Genomic DNA, 21,959 nt, shown 5'->3' on the forward strand with positions numbered 1-21,959 from the left:
GTAAATTTGTTATTTTAAAGAAAGAAACAAGGCTTCCAGATTAGAGGATTACAGATTGAGCAAGACATCAGTATATTCTAGTGATTTTTTTATTTTGTTTTGTTTTGTTTATAACTTTTTGGCCTAAGAAATCCCTTGTCCCTAAAATTAATTGAAAGATATGGAACTACTTAAATTAAGGAAACAAAGATGTTTCACTATTTTTAATCACATTGAAGAAATTTTACTCTTCCATTGTTTTGGTTGCAGTTAATTTGTTATATTCGAGACAAATTTCACTATGTACCCCAAGCTTATTAAATCCATGATCCTTAGCCTCTAAGGTGCTAAAATAATTTTGGTGTAATTTTAGACACAAACAAAAAGGTCAGTTAAATAGATACCAAGGTATGGAAAACACCAGTGGCAAAAACACCCAGGTCTCCACTGAGGTAAAAGAAACCAGCCCCTGGAGGGGACTTCATGGCTTGATTGATGGTCGACACTGAAGAGACAGTGAGCCTAGAACACCACATAAGAATCCAAAACATCTGTAGAAGCATGGGATTGCCTTAACACTGTATCAAGTAGGAAGAAACTATTAATTTTTATATCTAATATAAGCTGATGAGTTGTACTTCACAAGAAAACGTCTCCAAGGTCTGGAGTAAGAATGGCCAGAAATAATTGACAGATAAGCCCTGATCAAGAAAGGAAACTGCCTGCCAGATTTGAGGCAATAAAACTGGCTGCTTGGGCTTTAATATGCGACCTCTAACAACAGGAGGAGGGCCTGTCTCTGACTCTGTTCCCTCCTTGGCATCTCCATCCCCCAAATCGATGTCTTTGTCTAGCCTCAATAAAAGATTCACCCAGTCCTACTATAACTTTATTTGCCAAGGTGGGTTGATATCCATGGGAGGTCTCCTCTTCTCTAAGAAGAAAGGGAGGGGGTAAAAGAGAGGAGAGGGTAGAAGTTGGGACTTGGATGGAAGGGGCGGAGGAGTTCCTACCAGGATGTAAATAAATGTCTGAAAAAAAAAAACAAAACAAGACAAAACAAAAAAATATAAGATAGGCTCCTTGGTAAGAACAAGTAATGTTGCTGACTTGAAGCAGAATTTGCAAGGATAATTGACATATATACTTATGGGTATGATTCATAATCCTAAAAGAGGTCAAAAGGAAGTTTCAGTGTGTCTGTCCTTACTGGAGAGATACAGTGAATTTCATGTGCTGGGGAAGGGGATGTATATTTAACATTAAGAACTGTCTTGTGAATGCTCAGGAGGAGTGGAGACATACCAGTGGGGAACTCATATTTGCTATGACCATTGACATATTTCTTAGTTTTACACATAACAAGATGGTAGATAACAGTTCAGAAGAGATTGTCTCTTAATCATTTTTCTGCTCGGGCAGTGAGGTGATATTCTATAACATGTTGGGAGACACCATCATAAAACTACAAGTTGGAATTTTACCCCAAAACATACAAAAATGCTGCCTCTCCATCAAATCATACTTCAGTTTTCCTTATTTTTTCATATGCCCTACAGAGCTACTAGTAACAAATTATCTGTGCTAATCACAAAGACAATTTTGGCTATACCCTGCAATAGTTATTGTCAGCAAGCTCACATGGTGTATTCTTTTTACAAAATAATATTCAGTTTTTCTCTCCTCTGTTTCTGTCTCACTGCCTCTCTTTGCTTCTGTTTCTTATACAAATACTCTTTCTGTACGCATGTGTGTCTCTGTCTTGACTCCCTCTCTTACACACACATACACACTTTTAATTTGTAGTATAGATATGCTTGTTTTTACATATTCATAGGCAAAATTACATATTAAACACTTGATACAGGTGACATGCACCAGGAACTTTGTGTCAGTAAAAACTAGTGTCACAGGAGCTCTTTACGATGATGAATCTCATTTTACAGAACAAATTCAGTCTCCCTCCAGATACCAACCAACTCTTGTCATTACTATGTAATTCTGATTGAGATTACTTTCAACTCAGGATTTTGTCTAGCAAGAGAATTACCTGTTTTGAATCCCAGGTCCATGGATTCAAGTGAATGTCTCCTAAGTTATATGTTTCTTACTTAAGTATTATTTTTGCTAAGTTACCAATATTTTTGGTCTCCTCAAAAGCTGCAATATAAGGAATATAGCTCTGAACTGTGGGCAAAGAAAGTGCAAGCTGACCACTTACTCTCAGTATCCTAGGTGGGAATTAATATCAACTTAAATGAGGTATGATTCTTAGATGAATTTCTTTTACCATTTAAAAAGTGAACAGATGAACTTGACTGATGGCCTTGAAACTTTGTTAAAGTGACCCATGCTTCCAAATCATTGGATTTAGAGACATCTGACAACATTTGGTTTCTAATTTGATGCTGGGGCTGTGGGAGTAAGTATAGACAAACAAATTGAATTGTTCTGGGGAAAACCAACCAAACAGGTCAATGACATACAAGTGGATCTCTCTTGCAATAGCTGTCCTTTCTCTATCTATTCTGTACTGCGGGGGAAGCAGCTGTCTGTGAGCTGTCTGACCCGGGTTCCAAACACGCTCTTATGAAGTATAGTCCCTAGGACACCCTCCTCAACGGACCACAATGAAAACATATATTAACATACAGAAATAGGAATTCACTCGGATCTCAGTGGCTCAGTCTCAGTATCCACCTTACTAACAAGCTCCCAGGTGTAATCGCCAAGGTTTCCTCTGTTCTGGACAAGCATAACACCCCATTCTCGCCTGTCACTCTGCTCCTCTGCCTGGAGGTCGCTCCCACAGGACAATTTCTCAGCAACTACAGCCAAGTCTAGTTCTTCCAGACCCTCAAAACATATTGTACCCTGGGATGACAGTAAATTCTCCTTTTCACAGTCTAAATTTGAGGGTAAGGCACAGTATCTGTTTTTTTGTTTGTTTGTTTGGTTGGTTGGTTGGTTGGTTTGTCCGCTCACAGTATGGCCTGAGGTTTATAGAACACCCGGTAAGCAATCCCTACATTAACAAAGATAGTGCCAACAGGCTTACAAGTGGGTTTATTTCTTTCCCAGAAGAGACTTGGGTGCCCAGGCACTCCCCACGTTCCGATGGTTTCACTGCCAACACTGTGCCCCTGGTACCTGGCATGTTACTCAAGACTCTGCTTCCAAATTGCTCAAACCTTCAATGACTTCCTGTTTCTATTTATTTCATCACCCTGTTTCACATGTAGGCAGGGGTGGCAATGAAATCTTCAGAAGTGAGGAACTTTGGAATTAATTCTTAACACCTTAGTGCTTTCATTTTTCCCCTTTCTAATCAGTAGCATGTCCAATATTTCCAGAGACACGCAGGAAAGATGCCTTATGGGATTAAGCAAAGTAAGTTCTTAGCCAAGACACAGAAGCACAAATGCTACCAACCTGGCCCCTTGCTTCCACCTTGACAACCTTAAACAAACGAAGTTGCCAACATCATCTCCCCCAAAGACGGGTTGGCGCTTAGCACATTTTACAGCTTACTGGGAAGCTGTCATTAATCCCACCAACTAAGAAATAAATACAAATCTGTCTTCATTGATACGGAAGATTCCTCATATTGAGATTTAATCTTCAAGTGTCAAGCTCTTTCTTCTGTCACCTTTTCCTCATGAGAGCCACACAAAGTTCTCTACCTGTTGTCAGTTGTCAGTGTGGGTATAGTATGGCATTTAGAAAGAAAACCAAACGTTCACTGAAGAATAATTATGTAATCTAGGCAAAAGAGACGCTTCAGTCATAAACAAGGAAATAAGGATTTTTTTTTTAAATTTCAAGTTGATCATTTTTTTTTCTTTTATTTTGGAGGATTGTTGTGGATTTAACATGTTTTTGTTTTAATCCCAGGTGTGCAAAGTGGGACTGGTTTAGATAGTCCACAGCAGCAAACTATTTGCCTCCTGCAGCCTCTGAAAGGAACTCTTTGCCAGCTGCAGATATTTTAAATCATAGGATTCTGGAGAGAATATAATGACAGAGCCCTGAGAGTGTTGGGGAGCTCTGAAAAAGAACTTTCCCCCTGCTGCTCCTGGTTGCTGTTGATGCAGTGAGACAAGAAGTTAGAGATCTCCTAGAAGGAGGATTAGACTAGCTCCAAGGAACCGAATGACCCTAACCAGCAGGAAGCTGCTAATAGAACTGTGCCCTTTCTCCCGCCCACCCTTTTTCTCTCCTACCTGGTGTTGGGGTGTTGGACATGATTAAGTTGGGGCAAGAAGAAAGAGATATAAGAAATGTAAATAAAAAGGTTTTTAAAAAGTACAGCAACAGAAGGTAAGTGATTAAAAAATGTAATTGATAGTGAAAGTTTAAGACTTTAGGTGAATCTTTGTGGCTTCAGAATGGCCACTCTAAGCATATAGAAGTTTATTGAGATATATAGTTTGAAATTGGGCAAGTGCTTGTTTGAATGGGTACCTAATCTAGGTGTGTGATGCTTCTATTTGTGAGTTCATTACAAATAAGTATCACCCACTTCCACTTTTACTTTATAGTTGAATGAACCTTTAGTGTCTAGCCTTTCTGTAAAATGCTCCCCCAAACTCCAGCTTGCTTTTGCCTTCTAGCTTTTATTCCTGTCTGGAGTTATATGGTACTTTGGTTGTTTCTGTTTTGTTATTAATCTCAATCAAGTGTACAAATCCATTCCGACAAATCCATTCACTCAATTTCTCCAATCTGGCAAAAAGGCCCCCTACGTTATGTCTTTCACACTTACAAATATCGTCTCTACCCCCAAAGCTGTTTCACTCTGTGGAAGAACTGTTCATTTTACTTCCCCCCCCCACCTCCCTGCTCCCAGAAACATTTTACATGAAATTGGACAGGGGATAGTTTGGCCAGGGTATTCTTAACACAAACTCAGGTTCCAACAAAAAGTGAGCGCTTTCTTATATAGTTGAGGCAGGAAATATCATGTTTCATCTTTAGCTGACTCCATTATTTCCAATCTGTTCATTTCTCGACTGATGTTTCTAGAGCATCTTTTTCATTTAAGGAAATATTTTATATGGAAGCGATAAAGTGGTCAGTGAGATGAAGCAAACTGCCGCCCTTGGTGAGTGTCTATTCCAACGAGGGAGCCAACAGCGGTTAAATAATGAAGTTGAAGAGTGTGAATTTTATGAGAAAAATAAAGTAAGCCAACAGAAAACTGAATGCCATAGACAGAGGGCATACATAACTTGGGGCACCAAAGATACGCATAACAATAACAGCAGTTCCTTTCTTTTTATTTATAATTATTATTTTTTAACAATTTATTCACTTTGTATCTGGCTTATAGCCCCCTCCCTCATCTTCTCCCAGTCTCACTCTCCGTCCTCCTTTCTCCCCTCTCCCTCTCCCCTGGTCTACTCCCCTACTGTCTGACCCTAGCCTATCAAGTCTCATCAAGGATGCCTGGATCATCGTCCTCCGTGGGCTGGCTAAGAGTTTCTTTCAAAACAAGAGAAAAACAAGTCAAAAGTGCTCAATATCATGAATAAACTGAGAATTAATTAGGATAAGATAGCCAGTGTGGAGAGGCTAGAAAGGCTAACACCATCTCCATGAGTCATAGCTAGGAGTTTGGGCTTTATATTCTGTGACTTATTTACTGTTTCATTATTGTGACAAAGTATCCTTAGAAAAGCAACTCTAAGGTGAAAGAGTTTATTTAAAATTTCATTTCCTGAAGTATGTGTTCTGTCATAGCATGGGAGACATAACAGCAAGTAAGAAAAGTATAACAGCAGGAGAAGGAATCTGGTTGGTCATGTTGTATCCACACACTGAAAATGGAGCACGAGATAGTAGCTGGGCCCAAGGCCATCGCATTCATTCCTCCTGTAAGGCTCTGTCTCCTATTGACACCCTCAGCTGGGGATCGAATGTTTAAACAAGGAACCTGCAGAGGACCTTCCACATGTAGAGTACAACAGTGAAATGAAAAACCACTTCAAAGGTCTGAGAACATTAACAAAATCTGGGGCATGTTGCAGAGAAATCTCTCTGTTGTACAGAGAAAAGTTGAAGAGAGGCAGAATCGGAAGAAAGAATGCAGATAAGCACACTGTGGTGTTGTGGTCTGAAAGAACGCTGAGAGAGTCTCGTTCAAGACGGTAAGTGCATACACAGAAAATGTCTTTGCTATGTGGGATCCACAAAATTGCATGATGTAGAACAGAAAGACAGAGTAATAGATGATTCTTGACTTGAGAGCTCAAACACATAGGACAGTAATAAAGCCTTTTAATAAAAATGGGAAGGAGGAGCATATTTGATCAAAGAACAGGGGAATGCAGAATTTGATGTGACGAGTCTGTAAAGGTTATTTTATTGGTGGGCTGTAAGTCTAAAGTTTGGAGGATTTGTTTAGGCTGCAAAATGCAAAACTGCAGGATAATTAAAAAACCATGAGACCAAAGTGGAAATGAAACACAGGCACAGAGAGAAGCCCAAGAATTAAAATTCCAGAAATCTAGAAATTGAAAAGACAAGAATCTCAAAGCGAGTGAGAAGGCTATCTCCATGACCAACCATGCATGAGTCAGAATAAGCAACAAGTAACACAAAACTTGACTACAGATAAATATGGACTAACCTATATTTACCTCCAAACAACATTCTCTGCTATATTTCTCTTATTCATTCTTCAACACAGTTGCCTTTTTCCATCTGAAAACAGACAAGGATACATAGAGATCCAGTGAGTTTGTAACCAGTCCCATATCCTTCAAAGCTCCAGATAACTGCTGGGCTTTTCCTTTCCTATATACGTGAAACTTAATCCTTTCACGTCTACATGTGTTTAGGCAACATTCACTAAGCACTAGACACTGTTCTAAGCACTAGAGATAGATGAATGAATGAAATGTTTACAGATATTTCCTCATGAAACTTCTTTTCTAAAACAATAAGTGTTTTAAGCAAGTAATTTAGAAAGCGATAAATATTATAGTACAATCAAAAGAGAAGAAGGATAAGAGATTCCATTTGCTTGTAGAAAAAGCTCTGTTAACATGAAAAGTCAAGGTTAGTGTCACTGAGAAGGTGATATGTGCACAATCACTTGGTGGATGTCAGAGAGTGTGAGCAACACAGACCCCTAGCAGAAAAGCTCTCGAAGCAGAAGGAAAGTTTGGAGACCTGCTTCGAAGGTTAGTTAACCTTGACTGAAAATTAGAGATATGCCTATGAGTTAAAAGAAACATACCTCTGAGTGTGTCTCTGAGAGTATTTCCAGAGAGGACTGGATCATGAAGGCTCTGCCTAATTACCGGATTGGTCCTTTGATGCATTCAATTACTAGAAGGTAGTTGAAAGATGGGAGGTTGTTCCCAGTTAAAAAGAGTAACTCTTGGGGCTAGTCTTTGGAATTTTGTTATGCCCTGATGTCTTTTCTTCTAGTGTGGACTTTTCCATGCTTCCTGCCCACTGAAAGGGCAATAGTCTCCATTATCCTCATAGGGCTCTATAGTTCCTAAGCATCAGGGCCGTGTGACTATAGATTAAATTTTCTGAAACAATGATCTTAAAATAATATATCTTCTTGAAAAATAAGCTATTTTGTCAAACATTTTGGCCACAGCTTTGGAAAATCTGACACTGAAACTCAGAGTTGTGGCTGAGGACGAGCAAGTAATAGATGATAATATCAGAGAAGAAGAGGCAGTCAAACGTTGTTGACCACTTGAGAAGATTTTTTTTTTTCACAAATGCAGTAAATGAGGAGTAACTGCAGGAAATCTAACTAAATGTGTCACATTATCTGACACGTGTTTTACTAGGACCACTCTGTTTAGGAGGGATAGTACAAGGTAAAGGCAGAGGTAATGAGGCTATAAGACACATAAAGGCAGCAGTCCCAATTCAGAAGAGAGAAGGAGATTGAAGAAATCAGAGAGTAACTGGAAAGAAAATAAGATTTTGTGGGATTATGGGTTTATGTTAGTAAGATTAGTTTATCCTACTGGATTAGCTGTGGGTTTGAGAGAACAAATGGGATCAAGAAAAAGAAGAAGGGTTTAGAAATGAGGAGCCTCCGGTATGACCACCAGCTTTCTGATATGGGGAAGGCTATGGGTGCAATGAATCCGGCTTGTAATGGGAGGGGCAGTTGAGAAAACATAAGACAAAAATCAGAGATGTTTACTCTTTCTCTCTGTAGTGATGTCTCTAGGACAGTGGGGAAGAAACTTGGATTTGGGGAGAGGGAGAGGTTAAGCAAGTAATGTTAATGCCTCCACTTAGCTTTATAAGCAATCTGATGACAGATTTATTTTTCTAACTATTGTAGAATAATTATTATGTGGCAGGAACTGTACTGGACAGTGGAATTGATGGGATGAACGAGGATATAGAATATTCATAGTCAATGTTCTCAGTATATCATGAAAACTAAACACATACATATGTTATCATGTATCATGTATCAATATGATGAAAGTAACTGTAAAGCATCAGTTCCACTAGAATATGATTAAAAGCTTTAGTAGTAACAGTAATTGAATAGTAACAGTGCATAGATATAGAATTTGACCTGACTTGAGGATCCTAGGGGAAGTAAGATTTAAGATGATACCTGATCAGGCAAGAGTAGAGGTCTGATCTCTGATATTAGAAATAAATTGGGACTTTGTACTGATGTTCATTTAGGTGTCATCCACCCAAAGAGCATCAGACCCATCCGATACCTTTTTCTCAGAGGCGGGACCTGGGGCATCAACCCGCATGCAATCAGACATGCTCTTCTCTGGGTCCAAAGCAGTTGACCCTGAGTGCAGTGCTTAGCCTCGCATCCTGAGCGTAACATTTTGGCTTTTTATGGTAGCCAACCATGCTTGGGTAGACTGTCCTGCTTCAATGGCTGTAAAGGCCAGATCAGACCTCTACTCTTGCCTGATGTGTCCAAAACAAAAAGGGGGAACTGTAGAGAGCTGCGTAATGCCGCGCCTGAAAGATGGAGCTGGTTTCCGCCTTCCACCTTCCCGATGGTGAGTGCTCTCTGTCACAAACAACTCCACATTTGGCTAAGGCTGAGGATCTGGCTTGCTTCCATGTATGTGGACCTATCTGCATTGCCCACATGGCATGCTGAGGTTGGCTACCCAGAGGCTATTTAAAGTGGGCTGGCTTTACCCAGGGTCAGATGATTGTTCAAGGTTCCTGAATAAACTGCATTGAAAAAAAATAAAAAAAAATAAAAATGATGATACCTGATAAGGCAGCTTGCTAGGGGCACAGAAAGGAAAGGAGCATTCTTAAGGAGAAGAGATTTGCCCAGAGGTGAGACAGAAAGGGATGTATAAGAAGGAATAAGAAACATTAAAAAACAAACAAACAAACATTAAAGCTGTTGTAAGGTGGTGGCTATGTAGAAACAGGAAGAGCAAATACTGGAAGGATGGACACCTAGCAAAAATGTCCTTTATTCTTTTTTAAAATATCCTATGTGGCCTTTATATTAAGAAAAGGAAAAGTGTAAATGAAATTGTCTTTGAAATGATGGTAATACTGTACAATGATGGTTATACTGTACAACAATTATTCATCGTTACTATAATTGCTGATTTATGTGTATGTATATTTATCAATTACACAATAATGTGTTATTAATGTCAGCTTAGTTACTAGATTATACACGCCCTCATTCCAAGTAAAAACATGACACATGTTAAGAGTAACGCCATGAAGTCTCCAACTTATTTTCCACATTTTTAGAGTCATGAGAGAATGTAAAGAAAACCAGAGATGGTCAGGAGGAAAAACTGTATCAATGACTAAAAATGTGAATATAATGTATCATTATTTGAGTACATAATATGAAGTAACCATGGAAAAGTATAAAGTAACCGGAAAAGTATAAAGAGATCATAGGCAAGAAAGGCAAAGGGAAGATTTGAGAGAGGAATATCAGAATACAGGTTTTATAAAGTGAAAAAGAGAAAAATGGAAGGGAACTCCAACTAGGTAGGAGATGGTGAGAGGTTAAAAAGAATGACTCTCAAATTGGTCAGATGTCTTAGAAGCTAAGAACTGGATGATCTGTGTTCAATCCACAGAACCTACATGAAGAAAGAAAAATACCTATTAATGCAAGTTATCCTCTGATCTTCACATATTTGAGAGAGCATGAACACATGCTCATACAAACAAAAAAGGTAAAAAGATAAATAAACGTACACGATTGTTGATTTTTTTCTTTTTTTTTTCTTTTTTTCCTCAGTGTTTCCATTTCTGAAATTTTAAATGACTAGTATTTTTAAAATATAAAAGTCAGGGAAATAATCTTTAGAAAGGGTGTATTACATTTGTTTGAGATGGTCAACCAGGCATCCACAAAGACACGCATATGACAAGACAACAGCTGGATTCTTAAGAGCAGATAGGCACACGGTTAACGAGGATGCTGTGACAATGCCCCTGGGATGCCGCCTGCAGGTCCTGATACACTGACCCCGAAGAAAAGCAGCCCAGAACAACCTGGCAAGCTGTGCATATAGAAAGAGTAGCTGGAGCCGTGTCTACTGAGCTTGGATGCAGGTGCCTTGTCCCCATGATGTGTGCTGCTGCAGCACAATAAAAATTCACCTTCTCAGGTGACCAAGCTAACAGGAGCATCTACCTTGCGGCAGCAATTACACCACGGAAACATTTGTCCTAACTGATGCCCTCCTAGCTCCCTCCCCTGCTCACCTGAGGACTCAGGCCAATCTGCTTATGCACTATTGCTCACTGACACACATTTAGAACAATCGAAGCTCTCCAGTTGCATAGCAGGCCTGTCTTTAAAAAGTGGCTCTTTGGGGCCTGAGATATAAGTTCCCACAGAATTTCTGACTTCCTTGTAAAGGGAGCTGCTGAAACATGCCAGCAGCAGAAGCTTTCAGAACTTTTGAACATCAACTCTGGGTACTCTCTGACTTCTGTATTAAAAAAAAAAGGCAACAAACAACAGAAGAGGATGCACTCAGTCCTAGTGTGACTTGATGTCTGGGGTGGGCTGTGGGGGCACTCCCCTTTTCTGAGAGGCAGGGAAAAGGAACAGGGAGAAGAGAGAGGAGGGTGGGAGGAGAAGAGAGAGGAGGGTGGGAGGAGGAGAGGGAGGAGGGTGGGAGGAGAAGAGAGAGGGGGGTGGGACTGGGAGGAGGAGAGGGAGGGGCAACAACTAGGATGTAAAGTGAATAAATAAATCAATATTTTTTTCTTTTTTTCATTTTTCTTTCTTTCACTTTTTTTTCAATTGAAGCCCACTCCTGCAACCTCTCCAGTCCCATCCTCTCTCCCTCCACCCTTCAGAGAGGGATGGAATAAGAGGGACATACATAGAGGGGACAGGAGCCCTGTAAGGAGATGAACAGCACTAAATGACCTGAACCCAGGGGGTCCTGCAGAGACTGATGCACCAAAGGAGGATCATGCATGGACAGGAACTAGACCCCCTGCTCAGATGTGGTCTATCACCAGATCAGTTTCCATGTGGATCTCTGAGGGAGAGAATCAGGGACTGTCTCTAACATGAACTCAGTTGAATGTTCTCTGATCACTCTCCCCTGATGATGCAGCCTTGCCAGGCCACAGAGGAAGCGGATTCAAGCAGTCCTGATGAGACTAACAAGTAAGTTATGGGCAGGTGCCACTAGTGAAGAACTCACCCTTTTATTACATATATTTAAGACAACAGCATGTGTCTCCAGAACCAAAGGAGATAAAACCAAGTGACACCAGGAAACAGCATGAAGTCCTTACTATCTTTCTGAGTCTGTCTCCAAAATGTTCTTGGAACTTTTGACAAGCTGTATCACCTACTGGGCCTCTGTGTCTGCATCTATAACGGAAACTTTTTTCTTTGCTTTATTTTCCCCCCAAAATAATATCCTCATTGACTATTTGGGAATTTCATACAATGCACCTCACACTCTGATCACACTCGCTTCTCATTTTTCCCATTTCTACTCTATCATTCTTGTGTCTTCCTTCAATAAAGAGAAAAGAAATACATCAAGTCCAATATGTATTGATCATAGACTCATTTGAGCATAGTCAAACTCCCAGAAGTCATCCCCTTAAAGAGAATTGAGTCCTGCACCCACACCACTGCCAGGAGCCATCAAATGTGAGAAGCTACACTTCAGCAGCTTTGTGGCAATTTTTAAGGATGTTCTTCAATAGCTTCCTTTCTGGACTACCTCTCTCTCTCTCTCTCTCTCTCTCTCTCTCTCTCTCTCTCTCTCGGTGGGAGGCCTTGAGGCTGTCACAGACGCCTTGAATGTCTCTAATTCACAATTATGAGTCTTCAGTCACTGAAGTTACTGCAAAAAAAAAAAAAAATGCTTCCTTGGCCATACAGCTGGTGACAGCACAGATCATGAAATTTCACATGGTTTCTAGCAGACATGGTTTTAGGTATTGTTTCTTAAAGTCTTTTTTAGTATATAGCACTATTCCCTGTGTTCATTTGTTTGTTTTTAACTAGAAAAAATGTTTTCTTCTGCTTTTCATACATTGCTTTTTCTGGCCATTTGCTCCATTCATTGAAATGAGTTGAAAAACAGTGATTGTGAACCATGATGCTCAATCTGAATCCAAACTAATATGGCGGGACTTGACATGATGAAAAAGCAGAAGTTCGTTGTGTATTGATGGTGTTGAGAATTTTAGTCAGCAAAGACAAGAGAGAAAGGAGCTCTGGCAGGAGGGAGTACTGTGTGCATGGCTAGACTGATGACATTGAAGGGGAGAAAGTGACAGGTAAAAACCTGTACATCTTCCAAGAAGCCTTTCAGTTTTCCAATGTGCATACTATCTTAAGCCTTAACTAGCCTTGTGTTATAATCTCTTCTCAGTTGCAGACATGACTGCTGAGTACCCATAGTTTTCACATATTTTGGTATTACCTCACTCAACTATCAGCAGAATGAATGCAGAGGAGTTATTAAAATGAAGGTGCGATAATAGGCTTACTGAAGTTCTGTTATCTATTCAAGGGTTTCCAGTGAGCTGAAGACCACTCTTTAAATATTTCATTCTAGTTAGCTCATAACTTATTTTTCTACTGAGTGGCAAGCTTTCCCAGGTCAAATCAACCCTCCATGTTTTATTCTCAGAACCTGGTAAGGAACTGAAGCTTCTTGTGAAAAGAAAAATAAAAAGAGAAGAGGTCATGTGCTGAGGCTGAGGTGTAGAAAGAAGCCGGCTAGGAACCAGAAAACAGAGAGTGAATGCAATTGGCAAGCTGACTCCACTGAGTCCCACATATCCTGTTTATCCTGAGTTATTACCCAGGTTGCCAAACCATGGAAACCTTTGCCACCCCTCCCCCTCCCACTAACCAACTGTGCTCTCCAAATGGCAGGTATTTTCCAGAGAAATAGAGAATATCAAAGGAATGCAGGTGGTAGAAAAGACAGCTGCCTTCTTCTGACCCAGAATAATTAATCCATAGAACACGGACTGTGGGAAATGAGGACAATAGGGAGAATAACAAACTACAGGAAAGAAAACAAAACAAGAGAGGAAAAGAAGTTAACCAAGGTTAACTAAAAGGAAAATTAGAGCTTGAATATAAACCAATTATTTCTGACCATTGACTTTGGTTACCTGATTTATGACAGTATTTATGTCCTGATAAGAAGTCAAACATTATGTTTACCTAGTAAGAATGTTTGTATTTTATAACAGATATATCGAGTATACAGAAGTGAGCAGGGTAAATGGAGGAAGCAGAGCATCTGAGAGGCGCATTGGTTGGGGTTACAGGCAAATCCTCAGAGCCATGGGTTTCTGCCAGTGCATCTGGCAATGTCTCACTGGACTGAACATCAGCTGGCCTATGATGGAAAGTAGACACAGATAAATTCTCTCCAGCTTGCTCTTCCAAAGTATTCTATAAGGTAGGAAGGATCCTTATCTGCCTCACAGTCAGTTACAGGGAATAAATAAAATGTGCACAGAATATTTGACCTAGCCATTCTATAAGTTAGGAAAATGGGGTTCTGAGATGTGAGTACTTTTTGTGAAAAATTATAAAACTTTCAAGGATTGGTGTTAACTTACAGAGAATGAATGAAACAACTTGGAGGATTTATCTGTCTCTGTATTCAAGTGTGTGTATATACATATATGAATATTCACATGTTTTACATATTTGATTGACACACAATATAAATATACTATGAATATGCAGAATATGTATAAATGTGCATTTGTCTGCATACATAAGCTGTTATATATGTTATATAACTATATGATTTAATAACCATATGGTTCAAATCATATCTGCATTGATGAATTAGGAAATTGAAGCTTAGAGAGGAAAACGACTTAATCAAGGTCAACTAAAAGAAAAATTCGAGCTTGAATCTGAACAAATTCTTTTTGACCATAGACTTTGGTTAACTGATTTATGATACTATTTATGTTCTAATACCTGTCAAATGTTATGTTTTTCTAGTAAGAATGTTTGTATTTTCTAACAGATATATCGGGCATACAGAAGTCTACCTTCAAAGCATAGGACCCCTTATGCCTCATGAAGAGAAACTGAAGTTTAATCATAGATTATCTTTAAACCCTTCTTGAGTTGTGTACATAGCCTTTATGTCCAACAAACCCAGGTTGTAAGATAACCTTCAAGGTTCGAACATCTCTCCATTTATCTCTGTGCCCTCTAACTCCCGAGAGTTAGTACATAACAACTGTTCCTTGTTATGCTTCACTGTTATTAGAGATTTGGTTTCCTGGATGGCTCTATTAAGAAAATATAAAACTGGGTATGGAGATAAGTGAGAGGTTCTCAGGTTATCAGAGACATAGGGTCCTTCCTTTGTGACCTCTTAAATAGTTCTTGCTATAAAGTTGTTATCAAGGAAGCAAGGCTGACCTTGCCTGCCCACTTTGTTTTTACTCCTATTCTCATGAGGTCGTTGACCCCAACATGAGCTCTTGCCATGATGTACTGCCAAAAGTCACTGGACCTTGACATCCCACAACTGTCTGCTAATGTTTTTCTCATTTTACTTTTTATAAGTAGCTCATGTCAGATAGTTCATCATAGTCATAAAGAGATGATCGGTATGATACATTCCTGAAGAACATTTTAAAACTGTGAGGAACATATGTGTAGCATGATTTGAACAGGTGGCAATGTTTCTTGAAGCAACATAATGGAATGTCTAGGAATGTCCTGACATGACAGGGGTATCAATGGGGGTATTCTATGTGGTACAACATTAAAGCATTTCAAACTAGAAGACTGTTTACAGGGGAAGGGGGTCACAGAAGTCTTGATCCCTGAGAAGATTCTCTCAGAGCCATCTCCATTGTCCTCCCTACATGATCATTTTCCCATCACTGACATCTGAGTTTTTTTCCTTCCTCCCTTCATACACTGCACATCCCTCTCATTCTTTTATTTTAATTGTCCCTCGTCCTCTTTACTGATGTATCATTTATCTTTCATCTCTACTCCCTTCTGCTATCCTTCCCTTTTATGCTTCTCCCCGATGGCATCCAGACAAAACATCTTTACTACACAATTCATTTTCCTGAAATATCTGTAACAGTCATCTTAATTGGGTTCTTTCCTAAATACAGCTAAAAGAAGGGCCATAACTTTCCATCATAATATTTCCTAATGACAGTCATTTATGTTTAATTATCCAAGCAATATGTGAATACATTTTTAAAGTTTTAATTATAGATAGTCATGGTGAAACCTTCTTAACTTTTGTTCTTATGATTGCATGTGTATCACTATGTTTCTAAACTGCTCAATACTAGTCCATGTATTTACTGACTAAATATATATATGAAAAATATTACTTTATGGATAATCAGAAAATATTTTTCCTTAAAATAATATTTTATTATGCTCTTTCTTTCAATAGGAATTTATAGTTCACTTTTATAATCACTGCAACATTCTATATTATCAGTTCAATGTTTTATGCTTGATTAAACAAGCATTAACTATTTTCACTGTTGCTTCATCTTTTATCCATAAGGAGACACTCAGTCCATACCCCACCATACAGTTGCCTGTCATTCTTCTTCAGAGAAAATACGGAGAGATGTCATTACTGAAGTAAAGGTTTCCCATTGTGTGTGAGACCAACAGTGCTGTTCTCTTTCCAAGATAGCAGTGAAAATAGAAACTCCTTTGGCTTCTTATTTTGTAACTTTTCTCTTTTTATGCTCCCTTAAAGCTGTCATTACTGTTATTAATCTTTATAATAATAGTATATGAAGACTGAACTTTTTGTGCATTACTCTGAACAATTTATATATAAAATTTGAACAATTTATACTGTAATAACTACCATCAAAGTAGGGTTCTATCTTTCTCCAATCTACCTTTGTAATCAAACTTCCCCCCTGCCCTCAGTTTTGAAAAAGTACATTATTGTCCCCATTTCTATAGTTTTACCTTTTTTAAAAAAAGATTATAGAAGTAGAATTAGAGATTTGTGGCCTTTTGAGTCTGGCTTTTTTCACTTGGACAATCCTTTTAAAGTTCATGCTGTTTTTTGTGTTTATCTGTAGTTAATTTCTCTCATGGTAGCATGTGGCATGTATGTATCACAGCCTGTGAATTTGCTACTGAAGGATACTGAGTTGTTTTCTGTCATTATTTCCCTTCACGGTTAAGTCCTAACTTTATTTCCTTATTCCATCTGTCTTCCAGAACATCAACTTGTATAATAGCCTGGGTGGGCTGAAAGCTCTGTGCAGGAAGCTGAAATAGGCTCCACTTTTGACTAAAAGCCCTCTCTTCCTAAATCAACATTTGAAGATGTCAATCTGGACACTTGATGGTGGGGATACTCATACTATGGGACACGGGAACTGCCAACCAAACCTTTTCATAGAGGCGGTAGAGGAGATGTGTCAACAGTTGTTAAGCACTGCAATCGCCTATTAAACAAAGAGAGCCACTAGCTTAAGAGACGGACTTGTGAAGGCAAGCCCAACCTCCAAATCACTTTTAAGTCTTGATTGAGTAGTGCAGATCAGTGCAGGTGAATAATGAAGGGAAGACTGACTTAGGTCCGCAAAATTGTCCCATGTCTTGAAGTAGCACAATTTTCAGCAGAGAAAACACAGTTTCCTTGGGGATAAGAAGAGTTAAGGAATTTCTCCACATAGGAACCCAAGTATCTGTAATGGAGGCAATGAGGAATGGAAAACAGTCTATCCTAACTTCCACTCATTACTCAACCTGGATGCACTGGCTTGATTCACTTTATTTGTTTTCCTTTGTCTGTCTTTTGTTAGTCTTGGTTTTTGTGACAGGGTTTCTCTATGTAGCTCTGGCAGTCCTTGTTCTATAGTCCAGGATGACGTCAAACTCAGAGATCAGCCTGCCTCTACCTGGAATTAAAGGAGTATGCCACCACACTTTAAAATAGAGGACCTCTTATTTCTGCATAAATAATTTTCCAGTGGCTGGATCCTATGATGGATCTGTTTGAAATCCTGTCCTATGCCCATTATTTTTCTCCTCAGTACCTGTACAAGACACTTGAAGATTGTTCCTGTCCCTCCTCTTCTTGTCACAACTAATACTTTATGCTAGATGAATCCTCATGTCTCTTCTAGAACTACTGGCTTCCCCGAGTCTCAGATTTACCATGGATCTCTTGCCACTCCCACTCTCTCGTGCAACTGGAGCTCTGCTCCAGTTCTCGTTAAACTCTTCATCTTTCGGTGCAGTGAACCATTTCCTAGCAGTCAGATGCAGTGCTGCCTTCCTGACCAATTATTTGCTGATTCTGTCTGGCACGTTTGTTTTCTGGCCTCATACAGAGCGCATTAGGAACCATTTTCATGTTACAAAGATTACATTTGTGACACTGCTCCAATGGGAGACTTAAAATACAAAGATGGATAATGGACACCTGAGAGACTGAGAGGCCCACTAATAACTGAGTAAATAAGGTAAATTCATTAATCTTGCACCCTCTTAAAATATAGCTTAAGTCATTTTTGTTTGTTGCATTTTTATATGCATCAAATTCCAAATAAACATTCAGGTATAATCATTTGTTTAAATTTTATTTATGAGAAAATTAAGATTCAGAAGTGTACCCAAACTCCCCAGGGCTCAGAACAAGTAGGTAACAGGGTTAACCAGAGATTTCCAACCTCTTGAGGTACATACTTGTGTTTATCACAGAGGAGAGAAATAACATTGTATGAATTTTGGCTATGTGAGAGAAATTTGGTCTGAAATAATGAAAAGTCTGAGTCATTTAACACTTGGAAATAAGCATCATCTGATGAGTATTGGAGCTGGAATATGTGTCCCCATCTGTAATCCTTAGTTGCTTATCAAGATTTCTTTTTAAGTCCATCTCACCTTTATGATTAATCATGAGAATTCTGCCCTGATATTTGCCTATAAAGGATTCTACCTAGAGGACTGCCAGCTTGTCCTGTCATTCATAACTATTCTCCATCAACCATGGTGCATCTCTCTGCATGCATGTCTCCCCTACAAGAATGGATTGTCTTCAAAAAAGAGGGCACCTGTGTATCTTCTGCATCACAGATAATGCCCAGCAAATAATAGGTGCTTAATATGTATGTCTCAAATGAAACCAGTGTGGAAACATTTACAGGTGGTCAAAGCGCCATTCACATTAATTATGTATAAAAAGGTAGAAATTAGTTAAACAAGTGTTGATCATTGAGGGCCTGTGCTAATGAATTGATGATAATAATTTATAATTAGCATATCAGTTTCACACACGCACAAAAACATGCCTACCAAAAACTGCTCAAAATAGTCTCATGAAATACCACTGGCACCTTGTTCATGCCAACTTGTTATTTAGTGATTTTCCTTTCAAGGAGAGAGCAAAATAAAGCTCACCACTTTGCCAAATCACCACAAATTCAGAATTAGTGGGGTCAGACTTAATGAGGCTTATAATAATGCTCATATGCTTTGACCTAATAATCCTTCTCCTGGGAATCTCTACTAACTAAGGAAATAATTCCAAAGTGGGGAGGACTGCTATCTGCACAAAGAAGATCACAGTAGCCTTACTTACCATATTTAAACATATTTAAATGTAAGTCCTCTCCAAATTTAAATGTTCAACATAAAAAAAATGGCCAGCAATCTCATCAAAGACTTCTGAAGACAAGGCAAGTGTGTGCCATTTTGTTTCTTGAAAAATTCTGGATGTGATGCTACAGCATGAATGGGAGGCAATAGAAAGAGAAAAAGTGCAGTGGCCTCAGATAATGGGAGCACAAATAGACTGTCTCGTATGTTTAAGTTCTGTTGAATTACATTCAGCTGAGGCTTAGCAGCAATTATTTAGTAGGCCTCACTGAACCAGGGATGTCACTACTTCATTTATCATTTAGCTGTTTCTTTTTCTTTTTCTTTTTTTTTTCTTCTCTTCCATCCACTATTTCATTTAGTGGAAAAGTTTGTAAGAAGCACTCATTATGCAAAGAGGAAGACATAATGCCTGACCTAGCAAACAACCTAGTATATAGAAATAACACTCAACTCAGCTCTGTACAGTACTTCAAATAAGCCCTGATATGTACTAAGTTCTCAAACAGCAGGGATGCAAACACTTCTGAGCAGGAAAAAAGAAAAAGACAAATGCAGGGTCCAAGACTGCTTAATGTTACTGTTTGTTTTTTTAATTAAAACAGAATTACAACATTTCCCCCTTTTCCTTTCCTCTTTCCAACCCTTCTCTTATGCCTGCACCTTGCTTTAAAACTCATATCTATACCCACAACTATATCTATACACATACACATGTATGAGAATCCACAGAGGTTGAATGTATCTCAGGCACATAAAAATGTGAACATCCTCACTGCTACCAGCAGAGACGTGAGGAGATGCAGGTGATGGGAACGAGTGTGACACGGGCTGACTGTGGAGGTGCCTTCACAGCTAAATCAGGAATTCCAGCTCACATCACCAATACTGGTCCTAGGAGACCATCTACCAGTGGGTCAGGAGTTACACATGACTCACATTGCTCATTGCTTTTCATGCCTGGACTGGAAGAGATGCCTCCACGCATATGGAATATTTTATTCTCTTTTTAAGAGTTCTTCATTTGTCATCTGGGACAGAAAGTTGGACCAGGTTGCAGGCTACCATCAATCAACCTGCTTTTGTGGAAGAGCTACCAGGAAACTTGTCTTCTTCATCTGTGAACCTTTCTGCATTTGAATAAGCATTTAAAACTCCCTTAGACAGTGAGCTATGAGAGGTAAGGAAGCTCTGGTAGAGACAATGGAGAGAGAAGTGAGGTCTGTTAGACCTGTTCTCTACAGAAAAGTGAGGTTCACTCAAATTGACAAAGGGTATGAAAGTTTACAAAATCACTCACAATTCTGCAATCTTATATTTTATATTTTGCTGTTATGAATCTATCATTTATGCATACCAACAAATAAATGTCATCAGGTTGAAGCCGGACATAACAGATGCATGGGTGAGGTACGTGGGAGTCTGCAAATTGCCTTATTTTTTCCCTTTGAAGAGTTATTTTTTTTACAGTTCTGCACACACAGATCATTTCCATTTTTTTCAGTATTTTTGTCATATTATAAGACACACCACAATTTCTTTGAAACATCCATTATTGATAGACACCAGGTTGCTTTTATTTCCTGTCCTTGGCTGGAGCAAACACTGTCATAATAAATACTGTTCTTAAGTGCGCCTGTATACATACTGCATTTCTTAGAGCTGATTCTTGAAGAGGAATTACAGAATCGTACCTCATAAACATCTTGAATTTTCAAAAACAGAGATTTATACTTCCATTAGCAAGGACTAAATGTATGAGCTTCACACCTTCCACAGGCTTAAGTAATTTTGACAGAGTCCTTTATCCCACTGTCTCATACTCATCCCTGTGACTTCTATGAGAATCACTTTGTGTACAAAAGACATCACTATTGAGGAATATGCTGAACTTAAAAGTGGTGTTGAAATGGGGAGTAGCTGAGGTCCATTATGGAGCAGAGAAAGGATACTGGGGTTGGCAGCCTTAGCTCTGCAATTGAGTCACAGGAAGATTCTGGTGTGTCCGTTCTCTGAAAACTAACAATGTGAAATGAAGCTCTCTGAAACTTGCTTTTTTTCAACTAACAAACAAGGAAATGGATTTAGATTAATGGTATCTCTTTGCTGAGATATCTAGTGATGTCATCGAAGATAGAGTGTAGGTTAGGACAGAGGCAGAAAGGCAGGGATGTAAAAGAAGAGAAAACAGGAAGAATCAAAATGAGAATCAAAAGACAAGGAGCAAGGAAAACAATGGAAAAATAAGCCCATCTCTATAGTTATTGTTATAGAAGAGCCTTTTAAAAAATTCAACATGCAGCAATGCCAGAAGCTAAAACCTTTAAAAGAAAAAGAAAGGAATTCTGAAGAGAACCTGGGGAACAAGAATGCTGTTCTTTTACTTTCAAAAACCCCAAATTTAATTTTTCCCCAGAAATAATGTTTTTCATGTTGAGTGAAACCACAGAGTGAACAATAACCATTCTCAGGGGAGAGAGAAGAGTGAAGGGTTACTGCTCATGGTTGCATGTTTCTATGGGCACCATAAACATGACACTGCTCTCTGTCCTTCGAAGGAAGGCTGTTTCCTGTGTACTGTGATATTAGTTACAATATCTAAATTATCACCCTTAATGACTGCCCGCTCTCACAGCTTCTTGAAGGTACAGATGGTTGATGGTGAAGGGGATAGCACATTCATTAAAAACCTGAGTTGGATCATGCCACACCCAGGAATAAGCCCAGCTACAACTTTAGCACTGAGGATGCAGAGATAGTGGGATCAGGGCTTACCAGCCAGTGTAGCTGAAACTAATGAGCTCCAGCTCCAGTTCACTGAGAGAGTCTATTTAAAACTATAAGGTGTGGGGCAATTAAGGAAGATACCGATCAAAGA

The 21,959-nt window shown here is 39.0% G+C and overlaps 1 protein-coding gene across 3 annotated transcripts in view; it reads right to left on the bottom strand.

The window, feature by feature from the left end:
- Brinp1 (BMP/retinoic acid inducible neural specific 1) overlaps nt 1-21,959 on the bottom strand; it is a 202,845-nt gene that overhangs the window by 83,310 nt on the left and 97,576 nt on the right. Inside the window, exon 1 of one of the 3 annotated variants that reach the window (XM_060381212.1) lies at nt 6,621-6,687. The exons of 1 other annotated variant lie outside the window; for it this stretch is intronic. In XM_060381212.1, the coding sequence (XP_060237195.1) occupies nt 6,621-6,658 (38 nt within the window). In that variant the 5' untranslated portion in view covers nt 6,659-6,687. Of the gene's footprint in view, nt 1-6,610; nt 6,688-21,959 lie in introns of those variants that run through there. One more of the 3 variants, XM_060381213.1, reaches the window with a different exon arrangement.

The sequence above is a fragment of the Meriones unguiculatus genome, chromosome 3 (genome assembly GCF_030254825.1).
Source record: "Meriones unguiculatus strain TT.TT164.6M chromosome 3, Bangor_MerUng_6.1, whole genome shotgun sequence".
Lineage (NCBI taxonomy): Eukaryota > Metazoa > Chordata > Mammalia > Rodentia > Muridae > Meriones > Meriones unguiculatus.